General features: G+C 50.3%; 1 protein-coding gene and 1 non-coding gene across 2 annotated transcripts in view; both read left to right on the plus strand.

The window, feature by feature from the left end:
* CREBBP (CREB binding protein) overlaps positions 1-10,728 on the plus strand; it is a 121,397-nt gene extending 110,669 nt beyond the window's left edge. The window contains 5 exon segments of the mRNA XM_006913877.3: positions 190-355; positions 726-893; positions 3,460-3,621; positions 4,023-4,304; positions 5,984-10,728. Coding sequence (XP_006913939.1) covers positions 190-355; positions 726-893; positions 3,460-3,621; positions 4,023-4,304; positions 5,984-8,122 — 2,917 coding nt within the window. The 3' untranslated portion in view covers positions 8,123-10,728.
* Positions 2,882-3,000, plus strand: LOC112481585. The gene has a single exon (XR_003046975.1). It is a non-coding gene; the product is annotated as a 5S ribosomal RNA (ribosomal RNA).
* Positions 10,729-11,263: the final 535 nt, after the last annotated feature.

Raw genomic sequence — 11,263 nt, forward strand, 5'->3', positions numbered from 1 at the left:
CTCTGTGCCTCTTGCACATTTCGCCACAAGCATTGTGGTCATTTCATTGTTTTCTTTTTTCCTTATAGTTATTTCTGTTCTGCTTTGGTCCATTCCTCAGCTGTTACTCTTTAAAGGCGGGGCCAGTTTTGCTCACCACTTTTATCTGAATTGTGTGCGTGTATGTGTGTGTGTGTGTATGTCATGCAGGTATGTGACAGGACACATCTGGGCCTGTCCCCCAAGTGAAGGAGATGACTACATCTTCCATTGCCACCCCCCTGATCAAAAAATCCCAAAACCGAAGCGCCTGCAGGAGTGGTACAAGAAGATGCTAGACAAGGCGTTTGCAGAACGAATCATCCATGACTATAAGGTACCTGGTGCTGAAAAGGAGGGTATGGGGTGGCTTTGTCACCACTGATTCACATATTTTCATGTGTCTTCCTCTTGTATTTACATATGTTAGAATTGTATTCACATACGAGGATTAGAAAGCAAAAAAAAATGTATGAAATAAAAATTTAGAACCATCTTATCTACAGTCTTATCAAGATTTTTAGTTGGCAGTTTGAAAACAGTGCCATTGTGATGCCTTTGTTGAAATCAGCTTATCTTAGCCATTGTGCACCATGGGAATGCGCAACACTGGATCCTCTCCAGTGTCACAGTCCCATGCCATTCTCTCTCCAGGAGTGTCACTCTGGTCCCCTCATCTCACTGCTGTGCTTTTGTTCACTGTCCAGGACATTTTCAAACAAGCAACTGAAGACAGGCTTACCAGTGCCAAGGAACTGCCCTATTTTGAGGGTGACTTCTGGCCCAATGTGTTGGAGGAGAGTATTAAGGAGCTAGAACAAGAAGAAGAAGAGAGAAAGAAAGAAGAGAGCACTGCAGCCAGTGAGACGACGGAGGTAAAGCCCGCATGTCCCCACCACCTCACCCTCCTCAAGAGCCCCTCTGCCCCAGCTGTGTGCTCTGAAGGCTGAGTTCTGTCAGGTTGAAGAGTAAACATGTGCTCTTGGGTTCACAGGACGTGGTCGTCTTTATCTGTGGTGGTATTTTCATGCATAATCTCACTTCGTCACCACCCACCATAGGACTGGGGCCTGGGAGCACAGCTCACACTGGGCACTGGGCAAGCTAAAGTGGGCATTGGAGACAGCATCACCTAGCAGAAGGAGGACAGGAGGTACTTGCTCTAGCATCTCTAAGCAGGACAGACAGGGCTAAGACATAGAAAGATGAGAGAAGGAACAGATGGAGACAAGACGGATACATCATGGTCAGGAACCAATTAATTGATTTAAAAGAGTACTTGAGGAAGAGGCCCTTAGTTGCCAGGCCTCGTTTATTTGCTTTGTTACAAACTACACACATACACACAGCTCTTTTCTGTGGTGTCTGCACTCGTGTACTCCAGTTCCTGCTGTGTGCAGGCACAGGTCTGAGCAATGCAGTGAGAACTAAGGAAAACTCCATCCCTATCCTCCAAGGGTATACTAGTAGGAGACACAAGAAAAATAAACACATACCCACCATATTCTGAAAAAGTGGTGGAAGCTGTGGAGAAAAGCACAGGGAAGAGGAGGAATGGAGGCACCTCCATGGGTCCTGGTGGGGTGGCGGGGGCAGTGGCATCTAAGCAGATACTTACCTGGTAAGAAGAAGCCCAGAGGATTGAGGAGAAGGAGCTTCCACCAGGAGGAAAAGCATAAGCGTCCAAGTTGTGAGCAAGTGTTCCGTGCTTCGTGGTGTCCAACAAGACATTGTGGTTGTTCCAGTTCAGCTCGTAGCTGTAGAGTTCATAAGAAGCATGCAGAGTGTTTTGAGAGTAGTGCCCCTTCCCCCCGCCCCACCCACCGGACTTGAGGCGGATCTTTGCAGCATGTGAGGAGAATCCTGAGGCCGGGCTGCTTGTTATGTCTTTGCTGCCTCTGCCTGAGGAAGGAGGAAGAGCGAGCACGTATTTGGGGGAGAAGTCAAGAATTGGTTGTGGACTTGTTAATACTTAGATGCCAGCTTGAGGCCCTCCTAGTTGTGCTTGAGGGCCTTTGCAAGGATGGCATTCAGAGCCAGGGGTCTGGAATGACTTGCTGAGTGCTGCTACTTGCCAGGCAGGGTACACTTCACTGGAAGGTCTTGCACTCAGCTGACCTTTGAAGGGTGGGCCAGATTTTAATGGAAACTCAAGGTTCCAGTGGGGGAGAGACCAGACCTAACCTGTAAACCTGAGGTCCCTCTGTGTGTCCACTACTGCCACACATGTCTTGATGGGAAGTGGCCTGAGTTGGAATGTTTATCCCAGGTGGTAGAAGATGGTGGGCAGGTTGTGGCAGGAGGAGGAGAGTCTGTCGTGCCCTCACAGCAGAGCTCCCAGGACACATGACTCTGAAGGGGACTCAGACCCCAGCCCTGTGTCCCATCCAAGGTGGACATGTTTGTCTCTAGCCTGGCAGCAGTGGGGCTCTCTGAGAGATAGAAATAGATGAGGGCTGATGCTTGAACGGGCTGTTGCTGGCTGTGGACTTGAATGGGGAAGAGAGGGTAGAATGTGAAGGTGGAAGACAGAAGCACAATTCTGTGAATCCAGTTCACAGAGTCAGCAGACATTGGCTTAGTTATAGACGGCACTTCATTTGGAATACTGCTTTGCCGTTAAAAGTGGTCTTCAGTGGCGGGAAATGGGAAAATGGGGAAAATGCTTGCCATAGTGGGGAAGAAACAGGATATAACCCCAGTGCAAGTATATAACCTCAACTTTGTGAAGAAAAATCACACAAAGTGATGTGCAAAGGTGCTATTGCTCTGGTGGCAGAAAATTATTTGTATTTATTTATTCTTTGGCCATATTTTCTAAAGTGTGCAGTGAATCTATTTCTTTTAAAACTTTTAAAATATAGTCTATGGCCATGCCACCCTGAATGTACCCGATCCCATCTGATCTTGGAAGCTAAGCAGGGTTGGGCCTGGTTAGTACTTGGATGGGAGACCACCTAGGAAGATCAGGTGCTATAGGCGTTTAAAATAAATAAATAGATAGCATCAATCGATCTATCTTTTAAAATATAGGCTTTATGTTTTAGAATAAAGGCTTAGAAAAAACTTGAGCAGATAGTACATATACTCCAGCACTAGTTTCTCCTGCTGACAACTGCATTGGTGTGCTACATTTGTTACAGTTGATGAATGGGTACTGATAAGTCATTGTTAACCAGAGTCTGAACTTCATTCAGTGTCCTTAGTTTTTTAATTGTTAGGACTCCTTGGGCTCAGCAGAGTAAAGTCCCTGCTTCAGTTCTCATCACCTTTCTTCCGCAGTCTCCTCTGAAGGCTGCAATTTGTTTACAGCCCACACATATATAGGGGTCTGCTTGGTGGTCTCCTGCCACCAAGGACCTGGGAGCTGGGAGTCCTGGCTTGATAGTGGGCTGGGAAGAAGAGACTGGGCTTGTCTAACAACTTTATGTGTTGTTGTAGGGCAGCCAGGGTGACAGCAAGAATGCCAAGAAAAAGAACAACAAGAAAACCAACAAGAATAAAAGCAGCATCAGCCGAGCCAACAAGAAGAAGCCCAGCATGCCCAACGTGTCCAACGACTTATCTCAGAAACTCTATGCCACCATGGAGAAGCACAAAGAGGTGACACGTGGGGCAGGTTGCACTGCTGGGCCCAGCATTTGTGCCCTTCTGGGCCAAGATAAAGGAGGGGGGGTTGCTGAGAATCCACAGTCCTGCCCCTGGCCAAGAGGAGAGAGAAAGCATGGGTGGCAACTCCGTTCCGTGTTCCCCATTGGCTGTGTAGGAGGACCAGCCCCTAGAAGGCTGAGCTGGCTGTTTGGGTAATGCCATGTGACACATCACCAACTCAGTTCAATCCCAGGGAGCTGTGCCTCTTGACACACAGCAGGTGTCAGGTCAAGCTAAGCACCATCTCGGTACTGTAAGCCAGGGCTAGCCCTGGGCCAGCCAGAGCCAGCCCTCCTCAGCACTGCTGCCCTATTCTCTATGGGCTGACGTCACTCTTGCTGTTCTTCCTGCAGGTCTTCTTTGTGATCCACCTTCATGCAGGGCCTGTTATCAATACACTGCCCCCCATTGTTGACCCCGACCCCTTGCTCAGCTGTGACCTCATGGATGGGCGCGACGCCTTCCTCACCCTCGCCAGAGATAAGCACTGGGAGTTCTCCTCCCTGCGTCGGTCCAAGTGGTCCACGCTGTGCATGCTGGTGGAGCTGCACACCCAGGGCCAAGACCGCTTCGTCTACACTTGCAACGAGTGCAAGCATCACGTGGAGACCCGCTGGCACTGCACCGTGTGTGAGGTAGGCCCGTACCTCCCTCCCCGTGTCTGCGCTCTGACAGAACTTCCAGCAGAGATGAAGTCCAGCACAAGTCTGGGGTCCCCTTGGCTGCTCTCTGGCCTTCTCTGGTCTATGTATTTGCATTTTAAGTTGAACTATTAGACCGTTGGCATTTCCCAGGAAGGAAGAAAACCGCTGGTTCTCTCAGGGCACATTTGGTTGTGAGATTATTATTGTTGAGTTCATAAATAAAAGGATCCAGCTCAACATTGGTTGGGTTTCTGCTGTGTGCCCGCACTAGGCTTAACACCAGACATCAATGGTAAGAAGCGGCCAGTCTCCCTTCATGGAGCGTGGTCTGGTCCTGACCAAATTGAACATGACGGTGGGGCCATCGATGTGTGTTCAGAACACACTTGGACAGGCTAGGCTTCCAGGGGTCAGCAAGCACTGACTTGTCTAGGACAAGGAGATGGTCACAAGGTACTTGTTATTTTGTTCCCTATGTTTCTTTAACCCCAGCTCTGTGTCAGGCACATCCACAGGCCTTGTGGTGCCAGGGCAGGAATGTGGAGAGAGCAGGAGAGGCACTGGCAGTGTTTTGGTCCTGCCAAAACTTTGTCTGGATTTCCTTCCCTATTGTCTGCCGGAGTCCCTGTGGTCAGGGGTCTGGAAACCTTCCTCCCTTGTCCTGGTTGGTACCCTGTGGCAGCACCACTCTCTGGCTCCCTTCTGCAGAGGTCTTGACTTCCATGTGAAGGGGTGGGGATCTGTCCCTTTCACAGATGGGTCCCTTTCATGGGGTAAATCAGGCTGTTGTGGGCCCTCCACCTCCTCCCTGCAGATGGTCACAGACTCCCGCACAGTCTTCACCTTGTCTACCAGAGTCAGCGTCTGGGATGGGGCTCTCTGAGCTCTGGGGAGCAGAGCAGGGCCTTTATTAAGCCTTCATCTTTATTTTTTGCTTTCTGTAGCTTCCTTTTGTCCTCTCCCTCATTTGCTACTGCTGAGATTTTCATGTTCTTTCTATGAAAAGATTATCAATCCTGGTCATAGGGCTCTGTTCTCTGCTCTAGCACTTCAGTATCTCAGTCTCTAGATGCAGGTGGCTTTTAGGAACCTGGGTAAGGGAATTTTGTCACTGTGATTTAGGCGCAGGGCCTTCCTCCTGGTGAATTCCTCTCAGCCCCAGTGTCCTGCTGGGCTGCTCTGCAGAGCTCTGGGGATCCTTTGAAGACACCCAGTAGCAACTTTGCAGAGTGGAGGGTAGTCTCTAGGAACTAGGTCTGTGGTACTTCAGACGTTCACGTGGTGCTTGAGAGGAAATGGGCCAGCCTCAATCAGTCCTTCACTGTCAGGTGTTTCAGGCCTGGAATGGGGGTGGGATGGCTAGGTGCCATTTCTGGGGGCACAGACGAAGGAAAGAAAGGAGGCCAGTGTCCTGCCAACACACCCAAGAGCCTTGCATGAACATAAAGTCACACACTGTGTGCATATGTGCACCTGTGTGCCTGCTCATTGAGAAGGACTGGTGGTGCCCCTGGAAGAGGGTGGGGTCAGAGTGAGTAGATGGATCTCTTGGTCTCTGGATCCTTCTGGGCTGTAGGGGAGGTCCCAAGAGTGAAGGTTCCAGAGGGCAACTGGGATGTCTGGTCCCACTGGGCCGAATGCTGACACTGGTCTGTCCCCCTTGTCCACAGGACTACGATCTTTGTATCAACTGCTACAACACGAAGAGCCACACACACAAGATGGTGAAGTGGGGGCTGGGCCTAGACGACGAGGGCGGCAGCCAGGGTGAGCCACAGTCCAAGAGCCCCCAGGAGTCACGGCGCCTGAGCATCCAGCGCTGCATCCAGTCCCTAGTGCACGCCTGCCAGTGCCGCAACGCCAACTGCTCGCTGCCGTCCTGCCAGAAGATGAAGCGGGTTGTGCAACATACCAAGGGCTGTAAGCGCAAGACCAACGGAGGCTGCCCGGTATGCAAGCAGCTCATCGCCCTTTGCTGCTATCATGCCAAACACTGCCAAGAAAATAAATGCCCTGTGCCCTTCTGCCTCAACATCAAACACAAGCTCCGCCAGCAGCAGATACAGCACCGCCTACAGCAAGCGCAGCTCATGCGCCGGCGGATGGCCACCATGAACACCCGCAACGTGCCTCAGAGTCTGCCTTCCCCTACCTCAGCACCGCCCGGGACCCCCACCCAGCAGCCCAGCACACCCCAGACACCACAGCCCCCCACCCAGCCCCAGCCTTCACCTGTGAGCATGTCACCAGCCGGCTTCCCTAGCGTGGCCCGGACTCAGCCCCCCACCACGGTGTCCACTGGGAAGCCCACCAACCAGGTGCCAGCCCCACCGCCCCCTGCCCAGCCCCCACCCGCAGCAGTGGAGGCGGCCCGGCAGATTGAGCGCGAGGCTCAGCAGCAGCAGCACCTGTACCGGGTGAACATCAACAATGGCATGCCCCCAGGGCGCACGGGCATGGTGACCCCAGTGAGCCAGATGGCTCCTGTGGGCCTGAATGTGCCCCGACCCAACCAAGTCAGTGGGCCTGTCATGCCCAACCTGCCCCCTGGGCAGTGGCAGCAGGCGCCCATCCCCCAGCAGCAGCCGATGCCGGGCATGCCTAGACCAGTGATGTCCATGCAGGCCCAGCCAGCTGTGGCTGGGCCACGGATGCCCAATGTGCAGCCACCCCGGAGCATCTCACCTGGTGCCCTGCAGGACCTGTTGCGGACCCTGAAGTCTCCCAGCTCCCCGCAGCAGCAGCAGCAGGTGCTCAACATCCTCAAGTCAAACCCTCAGCTGATGGCAGCTTTCATTAAACAGCGCACAGCCAAGTACGTGGCCAGTCAACCCGGCCTCCAGCCCCAACCCGGCCTCCAGGCCCAGCCTGGCCTGCAGCCCCAGCCCGGTCTGCACCAGCAGCCTGGCCTGCAGAACCTGAATGCCATGCAAGCTGGCGGTCCACGGCCTGGCGTGCCTCCACAGCAGCAGCCAATGGGAGGCCTGAACCCCCAGGGCCAGGCCTTGAACATCATGAACCCAGGGCACAACCCCAGCATGGCGAATATGAACCCGCAGTACAGAGAGATGCTGCGGAGGCAGCTGCTGCAGCAGCAACAGCAGCAGCAGCAGCAGCAACAGCAACAGCAGGGCAGCGCGGGCATGGCCGCAGGCATGGCAGGGCATGGCCAGTTCCAGCAGCCTCAAGGACCCGGAGGCTACCCTCCGGCCATGCAGCAGCAGCGGATGCAGCAGCACCTCCCAATGCAGGGCAGCTCCATGGGCCAGATGGCAGCTCAGATGGGACAGCTTAGCCAGATGGGGCAGCCCGGGCTGGGTGCAGACAGCACCCCCAACATCCAGCAGGCCCTGCAGCAGCGGATTCTGCAGCAGCAGCAGATGAAGCAGCAGATTGGGTCCCCCGGCCAGCCGAACCCCATGAGCCCCCAGCAACACATGCTCTCAGGACAGCCACAGGCCTCGCACCTCCCCGGCCAGCAGATGGCCACGTCCCTTAGTAGCCAGGTGAGGTCTCCGGCCCCTGTACAGTCTCCGCGGCCCCAGTCCCAGCCTCCACATTCCAGCCCGTCGCCACGGATACAGCCCCAGCCTTCACCACACCATGTCTCACCCCAGACTGGTTCCCCCCACCCCGGACTCGCAGTCACCATGGCCAGCTCTATAGATCAGGGACACTTGGGGAACCCCGAACAGAGTGCAATGCTCCCACAGCTGAACACCCCCAACAGGAGTGCATTGTCCAATGAGCTGTCCTTGGTCGGTGACACCACAGGAGACACCCTAGAAAAGTTTGTGGAGGGTTTGTAGCATTGTGAGAGCATCGCTTTTTTTTTTTCCCCTTTCATGTTCTTGGACCTTTTGTACTGAAATCCAGGCATCTAGGCTCTTTTTATTCCTAGATGGAACTGCAACTTCCAAGCCGTGGAAGGGTAGATTGCTGTTTAAAGAAACAATACAAAGAATATATTTTTTTGTTAAAACCAGTTGATTTAAATATCTGGTCTCTCTCTCTTTCTCTCTCTTTTTGTTTTGTTTTTTGTTTTTTTTTTTTTTGTTTTGGGGGGAGGGGGGTTTGTTTGGATTCTTTTTGTCGTCATTGCTGGTGACTCATGCCTTTTTTTAATGGGAAAAACAAGTTCATTATATTCATATTTTTTATTTGTATTTTCAAGACTTTAAACATTTATGTTTAAAAGTGAGAAGAAAAATAATATTCAGAAACTGATTCCTGAAATAATGCAAGCTTATAATGTATCCCGACAACTTTCTGACGTTGGCGGGAAGATTTTTTCTATTGTGAACTCTGTGGGCGTTCTCCAAGTATTACCCCTGGACGATAGGAATTGGCTCCTGCGTGCACACAAGTACACACCCACACACATCTATCTATACATACTGGCTCAAGCCAAACTCTTGTCTTGCAGATGTAGAAATTGTTGCTTTGTTTCTCTGATAAAACTGGTTTTAGACAAAAAATAGGGATGATCACTCTCTTAGACCATGCTAATGTTAATAGAGAAGAGCATTCTTTTCTTTCTTCTATGTGAAACTTGAAATGAGGAAAAGCAATTCTAGTGTAAATCATGCAAGCGCTATAATTACTATAAATAAGAAAATTCAAGAAGATTCAATCACTGTATAGAATGGTAAAGTACCAACTCATTTCTTATATCATATTGTTAAATAAACTGTGTGCAACAGACAAAAAGGGTGGTCCTTCTTGAATTCATGTACATGGTATTAACACTTAGTGTTCGGGGTTTTTTGTTATGAAAATGCTGTTTTCAACATTGTATTTGGACTATGCATGTGTTTTTTCCCCATTGTATATAAAGTACCGCTTAAAATTGATATAAATTACTGAAGTTTTTAACATGTATTCTGTTCTTTAAGATCCCTGTTAAGAATGTTTAAGGTTTTTATTTATTTATATATATTTTTGGAGTCTGTTCTTTGTAAGACATGATTCTGGTTGTTTGCTCATAGAGGAGAGGCGGGGGCTGAAGTCCTGGTGGCCATACGGGTGTCAGCCAGGCTCAGCCAAGGCCTAGAAGGTTCTCTTTCCAGTGGTGGCTGCATACATTCGATGGGTGGGGGGATTTCACCCACAGAGTTAGGGACACAAGTGGGTCAGAAATAACATTTTGTCTCCCATCCACCTCCCCCGTCTTAGCCACCCTGCCCCCAAAAACCAGACTAGAGAAGGTTCCCGCAATTGTTTTCAGCTCCCCCCACCCCTTCCTATATAAAGATCTTAGAATTATCACAAAAGGTGCTTCAGGGACTGGAGGTGGTTCATAGCCTCCCCCCCCCCAGAATTCTAGATTCGGTAGGGGAAGATGCTGCCACACAGCATATCCCACCGTGGCCTTTTACACTAGGCTGGACAGACAGAGCTCTGGCCCTTTATTCTCCACCCTTTAGAAACAGTAGTGTGCTGTCCTCCCTGGAGGCTGCTGAGGGAAAATGCCTGGAGCTCTGGCCACTAGCTCTGCTGTGCTTGCAAACCAATCTCCAACTTCCAAGGATACTCGCCTCCACTCTGGGTCCTATTTTAGGAGTCTTTACTGAGGGCTAGAGTGCTGTAAAAATCACATCTAAGAGAAGGACCACCTCCAGGAGAGCTGAAGCTAGTCTTCTAAAATGTTCCTTTTTCAGGGCACCAGTTAGCTGAGTCCTTTCTCTTTTATCTCTTGTCTCCCAACCGAGGGTTGTCTAGGTGGGGGGTTGTGGTGTTAAATTTAGAAAGCAGGATCCAAGTAGCTTCTCTTTTGGCCCTGTATTCACAGAAGTATTTTCAAAATACTTGATTTGGGAATCTAAATTTGAGATTTTCTAAGAAATTAGTTGTAGCACAGAACTTAGAATCTTGGGTTTTAATGTAAATTAATTAAGCCAGGTAAGAGTAAGAACACCATTTAGCACCATCAACCAACTCCCATCTCCCAAAAGGGAAAGCTAGGTCATGGCCCTCCGATGATGATCTGGCCATCCCTCTTCTACTGCTTGCACCCATGACCCTCTTTCTCCCCTGAAGAGAATCCCTGAGCCCATGATCAGAAGGGGTGAGCCATCTGAGACCCGGAGGAACAGCTCCAGGCCTGTACTTGGGATGTGCAGCCCTTTAACACCCTCAGTGGAGGGCATCTTTTTCAGGTCATCTTGGAATCCAGAATGTACCGACTTCATCTTGGAGTCACCTGCAATCCAGATGCTAAAAGATGCAGCTGAGGGTGTGGTCTGTGGATGCCCATCCCGCACTTGTCGTAAGGAAACTTCTGTAAGAGCTGGAAAGTCCCAACCATGTGTCTCATGCTGTATACTTAGGATGAGAAGAAAAAAGTCCTATATTTGTGATCAAAAAGAGGAAACTTGAAATGTGCTGGTGTTTATAATAAAAGCTGGTAAAACTGCTTGGATTCAAAGATGGTTCCAGTTGGCTAATGACCCTTAGAATTAGCTTAGCAGCCAGTCAGCCTAAGGGCTCAGTTGAATTTGTCTAGTGCATGTGTTTATGTTTTTGAGAATTTAGCATGTTAAAAACAGGAATAGAATGCAACTTCTGGAAAACCAGAAGTGGAGAGGCTCCTGCTTCTAAGATCTCAGGCTGAAGACAGCTTTCTCCTTTTGATTGCTGTAAAATAGTACCAAAATTTTTAAGCCAAAAAGGGCTTCTAGGATTGTATGAGAAAATAGGCTACTCCTTTGATGAAGGAGCTGAGTGCTGGGTGGTAGCTAGTACACCATCAGGAAGTTCTTCACCCAAGGTCAGTTCTGGGAAGTAGACACTGCAGCTATTCCTTAGCAAGTGGATGCACAGCAGTATGTAGGAATGGGGACAAGGCCCACTTGAGATCGTAAAGCCACATTGCTCCTTCCCAGGATGTCCCGTGTTCATGAAACTGCGTGACTCTCGTACAATTTCATTGGGCAAAATCAAGAATCAAG

This window comes from Pteropus alecto, unplaced genomic scaffold (assembly GCF_000325575.1).
Source record: "Pteropus alecto unplaced genomic scaffold, ASM32557v1 scaffold44, whole genome shotgun sequence".
NCBI classification, from domain to species: domain Eukaryota; kingdom Metazoa; phylum Chordata; class Mammalia; order Chiroptera; family Pteropodidae; genus Pteropus; species Pteropus alecto.